This window comes from Crocodylus porosus, unplaced genomic scaffold (genome assembly GCF_001723895.1).
Source record: "Crocodylus porosus isolate Cpor-Errol unplaced genomic scaffold, CroPor_comp1, whole genome shotgun sequence".
Classification (NCBI taxonomy): Eukaryota; Metazoa; Chordata; order Crocodylia; family Crocodylidae; genus Crocodylus; species Crocodylus porosus.
The window spans coordinates 65,073,013-65,094,423 of NW_017728886.1; the positions used below are offsets into that span (position 1 = coordinate 65,073,013).

A 21,411-nucleotide genomic window follows, 5' to 3' on the forward strand; every position below is an offset into this window, starting at 1 on the left:
GGAGGCAGTGAGGAGGGTGGGGAGGCAGTGAGGAGGGAGGATGTTGTTTGTTACTGGGAGGCAGCCACCTCCATGTGCAAACTCCCCTCCCCACCCATGTTCCTGGGAACCGGCGGCAGCGTGGGGTGAAGTGGTGGGAGGTGGGCACATGGGGGCTGGACACGGGGTGAGGGGCATGCATGGGGCTGGAGGCAGAGCAGAGGCTTCGTGGGGTGCTCTGTCTCCACCTTGCTCCTCTCCCCTCCCCATCATTCATGACTGGCAGTTTGCTGGTGTTTTAATAAATGGCTAATCAACTGTATATTCCAGTAAGCTTGTATTTCTTCATCATAGCTGATAGCACTTTATACCCACTTTGTCCTGGTGTGCTAATAACTTTTCATAAAACTATTACTCATGTCTGTAGTATGTATATAATATTCCATAGTCCCTTTATAAATCATGAATTTATTGAAACTTCAGTGTAAAATGTGTGTGACCGTTTTATATGTTCCTTACTTTCTTGTCATAATCTGTGGTTTCTTTCTCATCTGTTCGTTCTTTGGCAAATATTTTTGCATATGTTTAAACTCTACTCCTGTGAATTGTTCTATGGGCTATTCACAACAGTAAGCTTATTTTCATATGTAAGTGTTTGCAGGACATGGGCCTATATTTTTTTCTCTATTACATTCGTATATAATCTGTTGCATTTGTTCCAATTTGTATGATATTACTAATTTCTCTTCTACTGTCTCAATCCTCATTGACATTGCAACACTCATAGGATGTATTTAGGAATTTTGTATAGTCATTCTGTTACATTTATCCTTCTTGGTCATAAAACTCAGCTTTAATTCATTATTATTTAATGTTTCTATAGAAACATAGATGAGCATGGCACTTTCCATGTATAAAAAAAGATGGGATTCTTCCATGAAGATATTATTTTCTGACTTGGATAATAGACCCATAGTTACCAAGCAAAGGTGTTTCTAGGAATGATAGGGTCTTTATTAACAAAAGATAAGGAGATATCCTGCCATGTTCTTGCTTACTTAGTTGTGGGCTTATATGATTTTTGTAACTATATTAGTCTCATATTTTGTAAATTAAATATTATTATTTTGTTGGAGTAAAATCCTGAAAATGAGCAGGTATAATAGAGGTCATTATTGAAAAATCACCTGAAAGATATAACCTCTAAGAGGGGTTTAAAAGGAATGTTTTGGGTTGGCACACAAGGTCTATCTGTATGTTCTAAGAATGGTGAGAGGTCAGGATGATGGGCAAAGGAAACAGTACATTGGCAGAGTGAGCATGCAAACTGGGAGGGGGTTGGTACAGCAGAGCTTTAAAAGACCTTGAAGGTGACCTTGAAAAATTTGGATTTTATTTAGGAGATGATAGGATGATGCAAACATTTATGAAGGAAACACTGTTGCCAATTGTCCATAAATTTATAACCAGTTAATTGAAAAGCACTAAAAATTCTCATCCATAAAGACTGATTAAAAAAAGAAAAGAAAAATGGAGCCATCCTTAAAAAGAAGAAAAGAAACAGTGCTCTTGATTGAAGAGCGATCAAAGAATGAGTCTGGATGCAACAGATGGGGCGGAGTAGTACCACCTTGTGTCTGAGCAGCAGCGCAGCACCCTTCAGGGAGCTCTCTGCCAGGACTTTTGTTGTCCATGGAAATCTTTGTAATGCCTCCCCACCCAGCAGTGTACTTCTGTTACCTGCCTGTAGTGGTTGCTTGCCTCAAAGATAGGCAGGACCACATGGACTCAGGTAGTGTGACACACAGGGCAGGACAGGGAGAAGGCAGTGCAGCTGGGATGAGCTGCAGGGCCAAGATAGGGGAGAGAGGGTGGGTGGGCATCCATGCTGGGATGGAGTGAAGTATGGCTGGCAGGGGTAAGGTTGGGGGTGGTCTGGGGTAGGTATGGTAAGGAATACCAAAGTGTGGGTTGGAGGATGGAAGGTGCGTTATGGTGTAAAATCACTGCTGCAATCAAGTAAGTCTGTGTTAAAAGTTGGTGTTAAAGTCCTTCATTTCAACCCAGCCCTTGTTATCGCCTTCCAGGGCCTGGCAAAAGGGTTATGTTTACATTATATAAAACAAAATGTCAGTAAAAAGTTTGGTTGTCAGGAAAAGTTTGTGGGTTCTCAGTAGAAAAAAAATGCTTGGGTTGGCAATGTTTGGAAGAGGGAATTAGAGGAGTGGCCTGGGAAGACATTAAGGAGTGTTAATCAATTTAAGAAATCTAGGCTGCAATGATCTTCTTAGGTTATGGGGTTTGGTAGCAGGGATAGAACTGAGAGATCTTGGCAAGTAATAACCTGTCAAATTTAGGAGCATCCTCCATGCTGGAGGGCATAAAGAAGAAAATGAGAACAAGAGTAGAGTTGTTAACTATTGCAGATTAAGGTATTGAAAGATGATGAAATTTTGACTGACAGAGGAATTTTAGCAAGAAGAAAAATATGTGTTAAAATGGTCAGTTTGACTGTTATCTTGGTATCTACAGAGAGCTGTCATGGAGGCAGCTAGAGATATGTGAAGGAGAGAGGCACATTTGGGGAGATAAGAAAGCAGATGCGAGTAGAGCTAACATCTCCTGCTTTATAAATGTAGTTTCATTAATTGTGTTCAAATATATTTTTCCCAATAGCCAGGTATTTGTTTGTAAAAATCACACAGTCTCACTTGGAAATTCTATGTAGTTTTAAATATACTTGTGACAACCAGGCTAGAAGGACCCATCTTAGCTGCCTTACTAAATTTAGCTGGAAGTGGCTGTCAGTACTGAATCTCATCTACAGCCCATCTTAAATATAGTTGGAAGAATAGGATAGACTCAGTCTAAGTAGTTTAGTCTATTTCTTATCGTTGGAAGATCCTGGGCTATAATGTATATGCCAACACTTGGTCTGAATATCTGGATAACCACTAGAGAAATTCACAGCAAGTGTAGAGGAGAGGAATCTTTGCCCTTCCTACTTTTGTCATAAACTAGAGACTTCATGATGTTGATGGGATGAATCCATGCGTCGGTAGATTCATAATTCTTGTTCCCACCTTGCCTTTAGCCTGACCTATCTCTTTTTACCCATGTTGGCACCCACAAGATCATGCTTATAGGACTTCCAGAGGAGCAGTGTCAAATTCACCTGAGGCCCTGGACTACGCACACATCCTGCTATCTCTTGAGCAGCAAAACCACATTAGTTTCACAACCTTATGGTACTCCCAACTATGGAAGAATGTGCTATTTTGTTCTGTCCAGTTCTCATTGGCTTTACTGGGAACCTCACTCATACATGCAGGGGCAGAATTTAGCTATTAAACATTCTTGACTTAGCTGCTATTTTACACTGCTTGTTTCAACTAATGACTAACTTTACTGTATGATTTAAAAAGTAAGGCGTTCAGCTGAAATAACCTATTAAGCTATCTCAGAGTGCCCTTAGAGACTAGTAAAAGAACCGAAGTGCTGAAAACAGCAAGGCAAATTCTCCCTACTTTCAGGTCCTAATTCATTAATGATGGTATGCATTATTCATGCAACATTTAAACAGGTTTCTGTTTGGGGGGGGAAATTGCTTAAAAATACACACTGTGAGAAAAGTGGCCCCAACTGCCATTCTCAGATCAATATTCTCTCATGCCGGTTTCTCTTTCTACTAGGCATCAATGGTGTGAGTAGTCCCCATGCTGTATTTGTTCTTTGTGCTTCAGAAGGTCAAGAGCCTATTTATTTCTTCCCTTCTCTTCCCATCCACACAATGGCAAGCAAATCGGATCCCTGTTACCCAAATGTTAAGATATTATTTCAATGTTTATCTGTATTATTTTAAAACTTACACGCTTTCCAGCAAATGGGCTCTGCATTATTGACTATTCATTTTAAGCCAACAGTCATCAAGACCACCTCTTTTCTGTGGAGCCCTTGTTTGTGGCTTGCAGAATCAGATGCTTGAGTGAATTGGTGAAAGACTCAGGTGTTCAGCAACAAGGGCAAGTTACATTAGATACTAGGAAGAGTTTTCTCACTCTGAGGGCAGTTGAACACTGGGATAGATGACCTAGAGAGGTTATGGAATCTGCATCTTTTGATGTTTTTAAATACGAGTTGTACAAGCATTTGTCTGGGAATATTCCTCCTCTGAGCAGACTGTTTGACTAGATGACCTCTGGAGGGCCCTTCTAGCCCATTTTTTCTCATGGCAGTAGACTGATTAAGACAATCTTTCCTTCTGAAATGAAAAAGCTGCAAAGCTATTGTTTGTAGGCCCAGTCCTGCAGAAACCTTGCCATTTGAGTAACTTATTCATTTGAAAAATCCTGTTTTCTGTTTCGGGCTGATGTTTAAAGATGGCCAAATAAACATAGTCGAATAACCATTAGAATTATGTTTAATATTATGAGCAAGTGCCATTATATATGAGAGACTATTTTTATCTACTTATTTCAATTTTTATGGAACCAGTGAAGGACTGCAGGCACTTCCATGAAAAATGAGTGATCCTCTGTTCCTTTTAGCAGTTCACTTAATTTGCATACATCTGCCCAAGAAATATGAGTGAACCACTTCTGGCATAAATTTGGGATTTTTGCTCTCTGATACAGCCTCTTAAGAATGTATTTGATTGCTTAAATCTGGAAGATAAATCATAAATTTGTGAGTAGCGTGATCCTATACATTAAAATCCTGTTCATGAGAATGTTTATGTAAAAAATTAAGTTGCTGGGCTATTCTGTGTAATATGAATGAATATTGTGATACAAGTGTCAGGTATTAATCTCTTTCTTTATGCACACATGATCTTATATAAGAGAATCTTTGTAATAATGATCTATGGCCAGCCTGGGAACATAATACTACACAGGAGATATTGAGACTACTTTACTCCCAATGCCAGCAAAGGAGAATCTAACCAAGCAAAATTAAAGAATTTCTAGCAAACACAGATCCAGTTAGTGGACAATGTTTAAGTAGAGGAGGAAGTACTTGGATTTAATTATACTTAGCGTACCTGTACAAAATACCCAGTCTGAGACTCTTGAGTTATGTTTCTCACACGACTTATGGATTATGCAGCAAATATCTAGAGGGCATGCAAAATGATTAAATGGAAAAGCAGAAGACACAAGAGGAGAAATATAAATAAAATGAACATCAAGGACATTTTTACATGGAAATGCAGGAAGTGAGGGCGCTTTAATTAGCAAGCCACACTAATTAAAAACACCCAAGTGTCACGTGTATCAGCATCCCCCATGTTGAGTGAGCTTTAGTTCAAAGCACACTGAAAGAGCTTTAGTTCAAAGCACCCCACCACCATTTTTTAGCATAGCTACGCTGATACATGTGATACAGGAGCCTGCTGGAGCAGGTTTATTTCTGTGCTCCAGCAGACTCCATCAAATCTGCTCCAGCATGCTGGATTTCCAGCACGTCAGATGTAGCTCCCTACATGTCTATAGGAGCCTCAAGCCTACAGCGTTTTTTTTAAAGCATGTTGGAAAGAACAGTGTGGTATATATGACCTAGTGTTACCTTTTTATTATCCATAACATGGAATCATGCTGGTATGTGGTAGTATAACAAACTTAGAAAGTAATATACAGCCTAAGGCAGTTTGAGAATTGCTAGTTTGAGTTAGTTTATTTGGATTTGCATTCGGCAGATAACAGCTTCTGACTACTATCATCACCAGGTTATACTGAAACAGTAGTATAACTTTCATTTCATATTTAATGGACAAACATTTTATTTTACATTTCAAGCATATCATGAATCACACCTCATATAAGGACAAGAATATTATAAGATGTTCTGTACTATATCCACTGTTATGTTCTGGTTGCTTTGCACCCCTTTGATACAGTACACCCATAGGCTTGACTTAGTCAGACAACTGAGCTGATCTTACTGTTCTTTCCCATTGCTAGAGCAGCGCAAAGCCATTGGAGCACACCAGTGAATCAGTCCTATCTTTTGATTTATGCATAAGGAGATTTCTTTCAAAGGTACAAACAGAAGCAAAGCACCCATCTTCCACTGATTTCTGATGACTAGGTGGGCCTGAACTCTCTTGTGCTTATGAAACTCTCTCTCTTTAAAAGTACAAATGAAAAAGACAATGAGCATGTAACAGTAGAGTGTGATCCTGCATACATCTTGTCACTGAAAGTTTTGGAAGAAAACACAATATAAATGTCCCCACTGGGTTTTGGTAGTTGTTTAGCAGCTAATGCTGTAGGTCCAATGCTATGGTTCTCAACCTTTTTAGATTCAAGGCACCTCTTGGAAAAAGCTACTTTAGGTTTCCCTTGTTTATTGGCCACAGTAAAAAGAACAATTCTTCTCTTGCAAGGAACTCAACAAGATCCCAACAGGCCAAAAAGTTTTTAAAACCATGAATTCCTATAAGAAATTTCTGGGTTTATCTTGTGAATCATGTTTGTACAACAATGCTAACATTGCATGGCACCACAGTACCCTTGAAAGGGTCTAATATGTGCACATTTTGTCATTTGTCATAAAATTCCTCTATTTTTCTTGATGTTAAAAAAAAAAAAAAAAGAAAAGGGAAAGCTAAGAACTCACTTTTCTGAGGGGTGCTTTAAATCTAATAACACCCTGGCTGAGAAACATTAGACAGTGTTTACATTCTTTATGTGACTTATGTTTCCCACTCTTCTCACTCACTAGCTAGAGAACCATGAATATCATGTGAAAGAAATGAGCAGTAAAGAAGGGTAGCATGAAGAATGGAAAACCCAAATAATCACTTTTGTCATAAGACAGCAAAGTGAGGAAAAGGAGTGAGGGCTGAATCAGAAAACATCATATTTATGTGCCATTTTCTTAGGACAATCATCAAACAGGAAGGCGTGTGTGTGTACAGATACAGCCCTAAATCGGATCCTTTTTTGAAACATTATTCTGTCACAATGGGTAGGGAGATGAGAAGTTCTTTTGATTTTAAGTACAGGATAAAAATAAAAGAGTAGGGGTTTTTTTTCCCTACATCTTCACTTCTGTGTGGATTTATTATTGTGTTTTAGCCCTAAATTAGAAGCAGCAGCACATACCTTGTACGTGCTATAATTTTTAAAAGGTGGGTATAAACCAACTTTCTATATATTTTGAAAATGTTCACATTCTCTTGTTCTAAACAGGTAAACATCTGTAGACATGTACAAAAGGATTAGGTCACAGATTTCAGTCAAAAGGCCAAGGTCAAAGATCTATGTAAGTATAGCAGTCCACCAGGCTATCGTGGTTAAAGCATGCCAGTTCTGCAGTCGGTGGCCTGCAAGGGAACGGTGGATTTCCATCTTCCCATATAGAGTTCCCCAGGGACCCAGTTAGAGCTGGAACAGACTGGAGGACATAGTCTTTGGCATCAATCTAGAGTGAGGCTTCGAACTCATGGGTTCTAGAGCCATAGCAAGATGCGTTAGCCACATTGAATGAGAAACTAATGAAATATTGAAGGAGATGCTGTAGGAAGAGGAGATATCCATACTAGGAGGCAGAGCAGGAAAGAAAACTAAACATCCCCCCCCCCCCAAAAAAAAAAAAAAAAAAATTACAGACAAGACAAACTGCATATACTAGAGCAGAAGTTAGGGCCTGATTCAGCAAGGTACCTAAATTCAACCCTATTTAGCAAATCACATACTTAACTTTAGGACATTTAAAATAAAAATGTAAAGATGACCTAGATTAGTGTTGCTTTCGTCTGTTCAACAGCTTATAAGAATCGGTCATATAAGAATGGAGCACGTAAGAAGACCCTGCCCTAGGGGCTGCAGGCATGGGCATGCTGGGTGCCTGCCCCCACAGCCAAGTGTGGCAGGGCAGTCTTCCATAAAAGTTAACATTCAATAAAAGTTGTTGTTAATGAAAACCTAATAGACTTTATTAAAGAATTCTACATGGTGAGCTTTACTTAAGTTGTTGTTTAATAAGTGGTGAGCTTTACTTTCTTAAAATAGCTGAAGAACAGCCTGTGTGCTGCTGTTTAATGATAATCAGCCCCATGTCCGGCTCCCTCAGCTGATTAGAGGTATGCAAGAGCCTGCCCTGAAAAATGCCTGAAATGACTCCAGTGAGCCTGAAGGAAGCCCATTTTCTCTCTTCAAGAGCCTGAATTACAGTGGTCACTAAATATAACCTCTGATGAATGGGAAGCAAATGAACTGGGGGGGGAGGCAACGAAGTAAAGGGTGCAGATGTATGACAACATGGCTATTCAGTTTAATGCATTTTTAATTGAAGTTTAATATACTTGTTTCTTGTAAGCCAGGCTGCATGATTTAAATATATCAACCAGATGTCCAGGTGGCTTGCTCCCTCTAGTTTGGCTCAAAAATGTGCTAGTTTTGCATTTTAGGCTTTTGCATCCATTCTGCAAAAATCCAGCCTGTCTTGTTTTTCCTGGACACTCTGCAAGATATGTGTCTTGTGTTAATTTCCACCTCTGCTAATTTGTTTTCTCCTCATCTGTTCCCAGTGCATTGATTTTAACTATACTTGTTTGACAAACTGCTTCTTCCTATACCCCCCACAATTCTCTCTCTTGACTGCCCTAACACTGTTAATCAAAGCATTTTGTAAGAATTGACCCAAATTCTGCTTTGTTTTGCTTCAGTATCAAGACACAATAATTTCACTGAAAATCAGTAAAGTTACTTTAAACATACTGCAGCATAAATATGGCTCAAACTTAATCTTACAGTGACAATTACAGACATCTGAATTGAAAGGAAAAAATACAAGACATGTCCAAAAAACAATGTTTGGGCCTTGTCCTTTCTTAATAGATTTTTGTGTTATCAACATTATGTCAAGTGATGATTATGTGATAAGAAAATTACGAATTATAAGGACAGGGAAATAAGAATTGGATATTGCTAACAGTCAAGTTTGTTGATATACATATTCTGATGTAAAGGAACATATTGCATCTTGGTGGCAGAATTTTTTTCAGTTCTAAAACAACATAGGAGAAAGATTTCTAAATTATTTCTGACATTATATATAATGATGATTAATCCTACCCACTGCATTTTGCCACTGATCACAATTTCAATATATATGCTGAAAACAAAGAAATAAAAGGATTCTATTTTTATTTTGTGTGTATCTAAAGCTGTGATTTTATAATGAATTACTTTTCAGTTGAGTGATGAAGTGCCTTTTTTAAAGTGGAAGTCAATTATGTTCCTTTTTTTGAAAGGGGATGTTTTGTAAAAGTGCAGAAAATTAAACAAAGCCTAGAAGGGGTGTGTGTTACAACAACTACATTTGTACCAAATGCTAAAATGTCAGTAGTTCATTTCTCAAAGGTTGAAAAGACATCTGCTGATGTTTAATAGACTTTTGCTTTTGTTCTACAGAAAAATTCAAAGAAAGAGGAAAAGCAGGTTCTCATTTTGATACAGCACGAAGACGAAGCAGAGCTGTCCTTTATCATATCTCCGGACACCTACAAAGAAGAGAGAAGAACAAATTAAAAATTAATAAAGTAGGTGTAATTCATACTAGCTTCATTTTCCCCCTCTTTTTGGCAATTCTATTCCCTTGCTGCTGAAAGAGAGCAGAAGATGGTCTCCATAACCTTACTAATTATTTTTTCATTTTGACAATTTCTTTGAATTGACATTTCTTTTAAAGACTGTACTGTAAAAGGTCAACAAATATCTAAGGAAAGGCTCTAATCATGGTATTGTAGCCAATGCATAAAACCATATTGGACAGACATAGCTATAGTATTTCTGCTACTGTTTATGAACCTGGGAAGTATGTTTATATACAAGTTGTACATTATACATACAGATTTTTTTCTGTAAAGGAAAAAAGCCATATGAACTTTTTCAAAAATTTAAAATGTTAACCTTCAATTTTATCCTATATAACTCTTTTTATTCTTTTTACCAAAGGACCTTTGAATAAACTCAAGTCACTACTCTAGTTAAACCTATGTATTGTACACAATCCAGAAGGAGATGTTATTGAGGATAACCTTTGATATGAATATATCTAACGTAATACAATACAAAAAAGTCATGTACTGGCATTTTAATTGCAGTAATACTCTCTTTGACTTAAGAAAATCCTGATGGTAATTTCTAATACATTACACGTAATAAGGAAGCTCACCAATTTCTCTGTAAATGATGCTTCTTTTTTTTTTATTTTTACCTATTAGTTTTATTCTGCATCAGTCAGGCTGTTATTTAGTTACTGCCTTCAAGTCCAAGTAGGCACAAAGTAAAATAATGATGAATTCTGGGTAAAGCCCCTGGGCTTTCCTCCTTATACTTTAATGGGCAGATGCAGCCTTTAAGTGTTACTATGGTGCCCTCGGTGTCTACAGTCTTCCTTCAATTAGTGTAAATGTCTAAGTAAACTGGTAAGCCACATAGTGCCAGTCATTGGCTTGATGTGACACTGGGACCTCAAGTACCCAGTTGTCAGCTGTTGTAAATTGGGTTTACACCACTTTCAGTGTTTTTGTTTTGTTTTGTTTTGTTGTGGGGGGGGGTGTTGCTGGCCCAAAGTATGATTGAACTCCTGCTGCAAATAGCTTTTCTATGCAAATACTTACACTGAGTGGGGAAGAAAAGGGAAGGAATGTACTTTTTAAGCTAAGGGACAAGGATGGTACAAGAACAAATGAGTATAACTGATCATGAATAAACTTAGTCTGGGAATTTAGATGGCTTCTAACCTAGTTCTTAAAGATTCTGTTAGTCTTCCAGTAGGGATAAGAAACTTACTGGTTTTAAGATGAGCCCAACATGTATTTATGAAAAGAATTATGTCCCTTTCAGTCCTGTGTTCTTAGCATTGCCTTCTGCCTGACTTGAGACTAGCACATCTACTTTTTTCTTAGCATTGTAGCAATTATAAAGCAAACAATATTTACTGCCTTCTACCTGCCTAGCACATTCAGACCCTATGGCCATCGAGCCAAATTTGTTAGTCAGTTAGCAGTGGGACTTGCCACTCTTGGGCCCTATATATGTGACAGTGAAACCACATGTTTGAAAAGGAATCCTGTGGGAAATGGAAACAAGGTTAACTTAAATGCTAGTGCTGAATCCAAATATTTCTTGTAGTCTTACACCTTGCATTTCTGATAGTAATCATCACGGTTGGCATCCAAGATGGCACCAGGTGGTTTGCTAAGTCTGATTTTATAGTCTTGTGGGAGGGAAGAAAAAATCCACATAAACATTGGATAGAATTGCATTCCTTGTACTTAAGGACATCCAGAGATCATTCCCTGATGAGTCCTTCCATAGCACCCTAAAAGGACTGGTTGAGGTGGGAGGTGTTACGAGCTGTGGTGCCATCCCCCATGTGAGGTAAAATAACTGTTTGGCCTTGCAAGGTGGGGGTATGCCTCTCCTCTATTAAAAGGACTTATCAGTGTGTGACTTCTGGCATACAAGTAAATTCTGATAGGCCTTCTCTGAGCATAGGTATTATGAAGAGACAGCACAGCTCCTCACAGCTATACATGGCACAAACTAGCCCTCAGGCTAGGGACAGACATTCAAAAAACCTAAGCCTGAATTGATTAGGTCTTTGCAGGTTAGTTTAACTTGCCTAGGTTGAACCAGTTTGTGGCTATACAGACATTCCCTCTGGACTGAGGAAATTCAGACACATGCCTGCAGTGGGTCAGGCTAGAAGCCAGGGGGCACTAGAGCAGCCCCCCCTCCCTTCTACAGAGCTGATCTAAGAGGTGTGTGGCCAGGTCCCAGTAGAGTGCTCTGATTAGGGAGGGGTATAAATCCCCACCCTGCCTGCAGTCCCAGGCTTTTCCCTGCTCGCTGCTCAAAGGACGGGAGTGTTGCCAGACTCCAACCCCCAGTTAGCATTCTGAGGCAAAGGTGAGCTGTGCAGTGCATGCATCTGTTGATGATACTGGGCTTTTCAATCTCGCTCTCCCTGTTTCTTCATACTGTCTGCAAACCTGATGGGTAAGGGAGCCAGCAGGGGGCTGATAACACAGCATTTATCAACCCATCAGCAAAACAAAAGTGTCTCTCATTAGTTGAAACTCTTAAACAGCTTTTTCCAAGGAAGGAATGGAGGGACTTTACCAGGAGATCTGCTGATTTAACTCCATAAAGTCCTAAGTGGACACTGTTTTGTCTACCTGTCCCAATGAAATTGGACAGATGGATGAACGGAGACACATAGACACCTCAGCATTAGCTAACATACCACATGCCTAAGGTCTGTGGGGCTGGGGTCCGTGCTGTGGGAGATGGGAGGGAGGGAGTGGGTATTCCGGCTTGAGCAGTGAGTGGCTAAAAGGGAGTGGGGCAAGGAGAGCCAGGCAGACCCTACTGTGCCTGCAGTCTCTGCCGGAGCTCTGGCTAGGGAACAGAGGGGTGGGGCCAGCTTTGTTCTCTGGAGCAGACAGCCCAGTCCAGTCCAGGGCTGCAAAGCATGCTGGGGGACTCTGGTTTAACTTGAACCAGGAAGAAGTCTGAAATAGAAATTGTATTAACTGGTTTGACCCAAATCACTTAAGCGTGATACTATATTCAACCAGGCTCATCTTAAACCAGTCTCAGCCGTTTTGAAACTGACTTCTGTGCACTGAACATCTGTTCTGTTATGGGCTTAAACTAGTTTCTGATCACTTAAACCCATTTGTGTAATGTCTGTCCCTAGCCTTAATGATTTAGTCAGTTCCCATTGCCAGCACTTTGATGCAATATTCATGGGAAGTCCTCTAAGTGTTAGAATGGGGAAATAAATTTGCATTATATTTAGCTGATATCTGGAAGTTCACACTGATATGAATACATGTTATGAGCTCCTTCCCCAAAGGGCCACTGTCAGCTTCAGCATAAATCAGTGCATCTCCACTGAACCAAATGGAGCCACACAGGTTTATATCTGGGGCCCTAACAAAGAGCACAGCTAATTGTGTAGTTGGGCAAATTTGCCTGAGGCTGTAACCAGCAGCCTTCCCTCACCAAATGAAACAGCTGGCTACTGTTGAGGTTCCTTTATTGGCCACTAGGGAGAGAAGCTTAAGTCTACCTGTAGCAGAACTCTTCAAGCCAGCCAAGTTTTGCTTGAAAATCTGCTGCGGTAAGCTTCCCTGTGTTCTTGGTTCTCTGACTCCTGACCCTGTTTGTCTCTGCTTCTGGATTCTGGCTTTTTGGAGATTCCCTTTGGATTTGGTTATTTGGTCTCTGACTCCTAAGCCCTGATTTGTCCTGTGCATTTTGGACTCTAGCTCTAGAGACCTTTGGTCCCTAATTCCTGACCTCTGACTTAGCCTGTGATTTGGACCCTGATCCTTTCAGTACCAGTTTTAGCCCACAAGGTTTTCTTTTTTTTTATTTTAGTTGAACCTATATACAGATTCACTCAAGCAGCTTGCGTGAGTAAAAGTACTCAACAGTAAAAGGAATGGCTTGTGCTGTACTCTATACCAGCGGAGTGTATGACTTTTCCTTAGTTCCAGTGTAATAGAGGGTGCCAACCTTGCAACAGATATGAAGCTGTGGCTACTGTAGAGCTGCATGGTCATTATACTTTTTGGTTTCTTTGTATTTGCCATGCTCAGCATTGAAGCACCACTGTCTATAATGAGCTCTATTAACTACCTACAAGTAGCAAAAATAAATAAACATAGCCAATGTGTGGAAGTAATTTTTAGCAAATAAATGGAAGGTCTTAAAGGGATAACTAAGGGAATGCTCATAATATTTCAAGTACAAATAATTAGAATTAACTTTCATGATTACTACATACACAAATATTGTAGGTGGAATTGGAAAGCTTGTGTCCAAACAGTTTAGCCATTTCCAGGAAGAGGTCACACATTGTCTTTACCCCTGTTAAAAATAATAATAAAAATAATTCTGGCAACATGTTTGTGGCAGGGCACTGTTTGTGCCTGCCACTTTAAGGGCCTGGAGCTAGCAGCTGCCAGGTGCCTGATGGGGGCAGCCATTTTTTAATCTGGGGCTGCCCATATAAACAGGGCAGTTCTGCTGCTGGAGGCCAGGCAACAACAATGCCTGGCCGGAGGGCTGCTGGTATCTGGAGGTGTGGGAGGAGCTCTAGGAGATGGTCAGGAGGATCCTGGTCCTGGATATGACCTAAAACTGCACCCTGCCTGGAGTGGGTGGCCTGGTGGGGCTCTCAGTGGTGCGGGAGCCCCCAGGAAATGCCAGGCCAGTTACCACCTCGGTGAAAGGTGGGTCAGGGCACCTTAACCCCTAGCCCCCACAACTGGGTGGGTTACCCTTGTTGGAGGGCCTGGAAGGTGGATCCCATGGAGGAAGAGTGAGGCCATAGACTCATGCCTGTCTGAACTTACCCTGACTGGTCAATGCTAGGGCCAGGACTGGAAGGGCCAGGGGCCCACTGCGAGGAATGCGCGAGAGCTGTGTACCTGCGGTTCTGGCTGGCCTGGAGGTGGGCCAGGGCTAGTGAGCTGAAGGTCCCAGGAGGACCACACCTGAAGGGGAAACAGTTCGGGGAGCTATGCTGCTTGGTATGAAGGTAGACTAGACCACCTGAGGAGAGGAATCCAGGTGGGGTTCAGTTAGGAGGATTCTGGAGCCCAGTGTGGGAACTGGTGATTATGATAACATCTTGCTGCCATTAGTGAGGCTTGGGCTGCGGTGTAGGGGAGGAATGGAGCCACAGATAGCGCCCCCTGGCATCGGGGCAGGAAATGGGCAGCCTCCCACTTAATTGACATCTATTAATTAATTACCAACAAGGCATGGTGGGTGAGAAGGTGGGCGGTTAGCCCAGAAACAGGTGGGCGGGCTACAGTGAGATCAGCCCTGAGAAGGCTCCCTGTTACAATGTTTTTGAGCAGCTCTATCTCCTGTATGTGCTGGAGCAGGAAAGTAAAAATTGGCAGAGGTAATCCTGGTGTCAGGAATACACCTTTGGTATACTACTATAAATCTGCACCAATTTGGCTAAGTTATAAGCTTCTGAAAAAAACTAAGTCTGTATGTGTTAAGCAGGGATTTATTTGCTAGAGCTTCACAGCTCAACTGCTGGCCTACAGAGAAGATGACAATCTACTATTGCTTTGAATTACTTCATTAACTTATGGCAAAGGGTTTTGGGTTGGATCAAATGACTCCTGCTCTGCTGATAATGTGTGGTCGTCAGTACATTGCCTCATAGTGGAATTCCTTTTATTTTAGTTTGCTACTTAAACACACAGAAAAATATATTAAATGAATGTTATTAAAGTTGCAAAGTCAGGCTTCTGGAATTTACTAGATGGTGGAATTAATGTTGCCCATGGACTCTTAATTCAGCTCTCTTCTGCATATGTGATATGATACTGTTTTTAATTATATGATCACGTGTTATTTTTTTCCTTGGGACACTTGCCACAGGGGGGCACGGTGGGGCAGCATAGAGCCCAGGGAGCTGCAGTGCAGCAGAGGAGCCTGAAGCTGTAGAGTTGGGGGTGAGGGCTGTGATGCCTGTATGGCATGGTGCAGTGGGGTTCACCTACATGGCATGTGGCCCATGGGGAGTCTCTAGCCCATGGTGATGTGGCCCCCAGCCGCTTAGAAATTGGATAGCTTTATCCTAACTTTTCATTACTTGACTCTGCAACCTTAATAACTTTCTCTTAAAAATAGATTTTTGGGTTAGAATTTATATTTAACTTGAACCAAGTGAAGCATTTAAAGTGAATTTGTAAGCAAAAAAAAAACTACTGCTCTTAATGAAACAGATAATGAATTTGTTCGGTCTTAATTTTGCAACCACAGAAAGTTCCTATTATGCTTTGGATCTAAAAAACAGTTCATCAACAGACTATTGTAAAAAGGAAAATATAGTTCCCATGAGTAAGTAGTTGTAAAATTCCTGTAGTTTTAATAATGCATAGTCAGGCTATAGCTTAATGTTATAATTAGAGGGGAAAAAAACCCCAAAGATGTTCTATAGTTATTTTTTTAAACAATTAACACAAACAAAAGACATCCAGAAGAACCTGAAGTCAACGTAACATCACATATATGTCTATATAATTCAGAATTTCTTTCACTGTTAGAATGTGGTCTTCAAAAGTACAGCAAATTTTAGTTTTTTAGATTAAAAGTCTTGATGTGATCATTGCAATCATTTCATCTGGCATCCTATATGAGGGGGCCACAGAATTTCCTTAAATTAATTACAGTTTATTCTAGAATGTGTTTTGGCCAGTAATAGAAATGTTGCCTCAAACCTTAGTAAGCAGTTCCACTAGTTACTTAATAATGTTATCTATCTATCTATCTAGAAAGATAGAGAGATGGAGATCTATAGATATATAGCTAAAGCTTTATCTCTAATCTGAATATGTTTAGGTTCACTTTTAAGCCTCATAGTGAAACCTCAACCTTCTCACCCACCATGCCTTGTTGGTAATTAATTAATAGATGTCAATTAAGTGGGAGGCTGCCCATTTCCTGCCCCGATGCCAGGGGGCGCTATCTGTGGCTTCATTCCTCCCCTACACCGCAGCCCAAGCCTCACTATGAGGCTTAAAATTTCTCTATTAACAGATGTCTACTCTGTCAGTACTCTTATAGGCCATGTTTATGCAGAAATTACCATCCGGGGCAGGGGCTCCCTCAAGCATACTGTGCTATGATGATTGAGCCATTACCTAAACTGTTAGGTTGCTGACAGACATTCAATTAAAGGTGGAAAGGGATCTGATCTGTTGTGCTTCCTGTCATGCCACACGTGTGGCAGGAGTATGATTGTGGTATTGGTGATCAGATCACAGTTATGCCTAACTGCTGATGCAGGGGAAACCCAGGCTTTTCCTGCACTGGCAAGTAGCAAGCAGGGTGCCTAATGTGCCTGTGGCTCAGTGTCAGTCAGCTGATTGGTACTTCCAGCAACAGGAGTACATCAGAACCTTTCACTCTGATATGCTCCCAGGGCTGGGAGTGATGGTCAGTATTGTCTGATTAGAAACTGTCTGCCAATAATAATGGTACTAATATGAGCTACAGAGGTAATGTAACCAGAACTGGTCAGGGAACAGTTTTCTCTATTAAGATTGTTTTTTGTACTGTGCATCAGGTTCATGCCCAAACCTTTTGGAGCTTTTCCTGGAAAAGTTCAGGTGTGGGGAGGAGGGTGCAGCAGGGAAAGGAGGGAGAAAAAGAGGAACCTGCCATAAACTATGTAGTAGTTGGATGATTAGGGCACTTTTCTGGGATGTGGGAAATAAAGGTCGAAGTATCTGGTCTGAATCAGGCAGAATATAACTTGAATCTATGCTTGGGGTGAGAAGTCTTTCTGTCATGTGATCAGTCCTAGAAAAGAGAGGTCATTCCTAATGAGTTCATCATAACTTAGATGTTTCTACCAGAAGGTTTTGTTTCAATTAGCATTTTCTGTCTGTGTTTTTTTTAACGCTTTACATTTAAAAAAGCAACTTTCAGTTTCAAGTATAAGCTTCTTCCACTTACTAGATGTGCCTTTATTTATGCTTAAGGGCTATACTAGCATTTTTAGCTGCAAAATTTAGCTCACCATCCCCCAATCTCCTGTAAATATGAGCCCAGATATTATGACTGAGGTTAGAAAATGAGAAAAGGAGCTTCTTGTGTTAGATCTTGACACTCCGGAGTATAGTTTTATTTTTAAATGGGAAAGGACAGCTACCTTGCTAACTACAAAGTAACCAGTCAGGGATCAAGAATGCAATGAAAACATCAGAGGAGTATGTAGCTAAACTGAAAATCCCATTTTATGTGGATGACAGTAGATTTGAGAAATAGCAGTATGTCCTCAATCTGAATTTATGATACAACAGCCATTCTCTTGCACACTGGCATTCTAGTCAGTAAAGCAGCAGAGTTTTTTCACTTTTTGGCACAAGCAGTACTTCTCCACTCCTCATCCCCACACACAATTTTTGGACCATTGATGACAAAATAGGTTACAGTAGAATTTTAATGTAAAGTATGATTACTGCTTCACAAAAGAGGGATTAAGGATAATTTGAGGTTGACATTGCCCAGACTTTAGGTTTTGTAAAGAGAAGTTTTTACAGAATTGAAGACCAATAGAACTACTTACCTTACTTCATTAAAGTCTAATAAAGACCATTTATTTTAAGGAATTAAACATCTTCCTGCAGCATTTGCAACTCAAGCCAAAATTTTGTTCCAGATCATGAGAACCTTGGAGTGAAACTGGGTAAAATAAACTACATGAAAATGAAGTTGGTTATATTTTTAGTTTCCGAACCTAGGAAAAAATGCAGAAAGTAACAGGTATCACAAATTGTGAGAAGTAAATTAGATTTTTAATATTTTTCCAATTTCTGTAGTCAGAGATACTGTTAGTAAAATACTAAGTTATTTTTGGGTGCGTGTGTAATCCAAGCATACTGTATTTTTCATTAATAAAAGAGTGCTAGGTTAAAAATGGTGACAACTTTAACCTGATAAACTGTTTTTAATGAAAAAAAATTGCAGCATGCTTCGAATATAGCTTTAAAAAATTCTAATAAATATGTAGCTGCATTTGTATGCTAATAGAATCAAAAACATGTGAGAAATGTTGCATTGTGCACAGAAATGATCAGTCAGAGTGGGCCTGATGTTTATGCAAGTATAAATCATAAATTGTTCCTGGGCTTGAGTGATTGTAGAAATCGTTTGATCTGTGTGGGACAGGGGTTATGCACAATTTTAGTCTGGGGAAAGGTTTTGAACAATGGCTACCCATTCAGTTTTCAGAACAAATCTCGTGTAGGCTGTATTTCCATGGTCTGTTTGCATAGAGTCTCTGTTTGCAGCAGAAATCTTGTAATCTGCACTATTACAAATCCAGGGTGGTGATACAAAGGCTCACCATAATGCTGATTTGAGACAACATACATACAAAGATAGAATGGTTTAAATTTTCTATGCTTCCAGTTAAAGTTAATGTGCAGTCAGACTCTTTTATTATTATTACAATAACCTTTATGTTAGTTGTGAGAAAACAGCAGTGGTTTAAGGAACTATTAGCCTCAGACAGGTTTCACTAGCCCTTGCTCTTCTCATGGTTTTTTTTAACTACCTCAGAAATAAATAATTCAGGAACATAATCTTTTTACAAAGCTTAATTCATGTTTTATGATGATGCCTATGGTTCCTACACTCAAGAACATAAAGAAATAATTATCAACCGTTGTCTAATGATGGGTACAAAATTCACAAAGGCCTATGGAAAGAAAAACAAGAAGCAATGATATCTTTGAAAAGACCACAGCAATAGGAAAAATTAGGAAATACACCAGGACTAAAAGACAACTCTCTGATTATTGAAATTATCAGGCTTTAGTAAAAGCTGACCCAGAGGAGTGCAACAAAAAGGTGATGTTGTATGTCAGCCTGTACAGGGAAAAACAGGGAACTTTGAAGAGCTGTGAAAATCCAAAGAAGGGAATATAGATGTACAGTTTTTTTTAGGAGTACAAAGCAGATTGTATTCAGGTGTACTATTTGTATTTTACTAGTATCTAGAGGTCAAAAGTAAGGTTGGGACCCTAATGTGTTTGGACCCTAGTATTGTGCATACATTTTATGAGGCAGTCCATGCTGCAGAGATTATTTTAGATGAGCAAGACAAAAGATGGGAATGAAATTTGATTGGACAAGTAGTTTCTCTCAATCTAAGGTCACATCAAAGGTCAGTGGCCCTAGAAGTCAGCTCTCTTGATATCCTGTCCAATATCCTCTTCCCTGGACACACTACCATACAAATATAAGGAAGAATGACATACTGGAATTTTCAAGAGTTAGCAACAGGATAGTCAAGCACAGGTCTTCGCCATAATAACAGTTTGTAAAGAACTGGAAAAGTATTTTGGTAACTTCAACTATAAGCTGTCTGGGACAGGAGCCATCTTTTTTTATTATGTATGCATACCTTGTATTCTACCAGCGAGTCCCTGATGTCCCTGAGGGAGCTACTGTTGTGCAAGTGACAAAGCAGATAAAAATAGGGAAAAGTTGAGAAACTAAAGGTATAATGCTGTGTTGTGCCTGAGAAGAGTATATAGTTCCATTGAGTATGCAAAGGTATAGGTAGATGTACAGAAGAATTTTTTTACTATACTTGCTAATTAGGCAAGTTTGTGTATAACGTCTTCTGATTTTTGGTAGCATTTCTTTTCTTGGAGAAGCTTGACTGTGAATAGTTATATAACAGTGTGTGTTGCCAAAATAGTTCATTTATCTCAATAAACAGGTAGTAAATACGCTGATTAAGTTTCATCTGCACTAAGAGAGTTTGCTACTATACTTACATTGGTATAGTACAGGCCCACAGAGACATATCATCTGGCCCACAATGCTGTCTGTGTGTCTTTAACTGGAGCAGCATACTGCACTTGAGATGCATGGCCAGTCAGGCGCAATGAATCCAGGGTTTGGGGTGGGGTCTGTTGACCTGCAAGCCAACCCCATGCTACTCTTCTGGCCCATGAGCCAAGTTGAGTTTGACAGCCCTGGTATTGAATTACTAACCAAGCTTTGTAGCATAGATGGAGGCAACTGGATTTCTTCTGTATAGCAAGGGACTTAGAAGAGATGCTGTGAGAGAGCAGTGAGGTGATAGTGGAAATTAAAAAGAAACACCGCCTTGGGATTCCCTGCCAACACTGCTGGAAGTCCATGATCCAGACTGGGGCAGTGAACTGAAACGGAAGAGGAAGGCAAAACTATTACAATTGCAAGAGTGAGTAGTTGAAAAATACTATGAACAAAAATGAAAACCTGAGCAAAATGCATAGAAAGCATAGGTTAGGGTATGGCTTTGAGTGGGAAAAGTGAAAAAAATTGTAGCGTTTGAAGCACTGTCAGGCAGAGCCATCTGTGACAAAGTCTTTGGTTTAGAAGTTGAAGAACATAGAGAAAATTTAACAAAACAAGTAGTGCTGATAACTTGCCACTGCAAAAGTAAAATGGGGGTGGGACTTTAAGAGAAATGGAGAATTTTAGGCCAGGAGAAGTAACTGCTAAATGAAAGGAACTGCAACAGAAGGTATTTCTCCACAAAAGAGAACTGGAACTGATGAAATACATTTTCTTCTGTTTGACTTAAATGAACTTGAAGCAGCCTGGACTTGCTGGAATGCAGAAAAACATGACGAAGCTGTCGAACCAGAATAAAGAGAAAGCTCAAATTCATGTAACAATAGAAATGCTGCCCTTGAACTTGAAAAATGAAGGGGCCTAGAAAAGACAGGAATATTGGTGTTCCAAGAAAACTTGAATTGGGAGAGGTTGCAATAGACAAAGCAAGTTTGATTAAGTCTGCAGTCATGCAATTATCCTTTTACTTCCAGATTGAATAACTTCAGGAAACTGAAGCAACCTTGGCTTACTGAAT

At 39.8% G+C, this 21,411-nt stretch overlaps 1 protein-coding gene across 1 annotated transcript in view; it reads left to right on the plus strand.

Moving 5' to 3' along the window:
* The window catches only part of KCNH8 (potassium voltage-gated channel subfamily H member 8), a 245,275-nt gene that overhangs the window by 62,850 nt on the left and 161,014 nt on the right, over positions 1-21,411 (plus strand). The window contains exon 4 of the mRNA XM_019532738.1: positions 9,399-9,526. Within this exon, the coding sequence (XP_019388283.1) occupies positions 9,399-9,526 (128 nt within the window). The remainder of the gene's footprint in view (positions 1-9,398; positions 9,527-21,411) is intronic.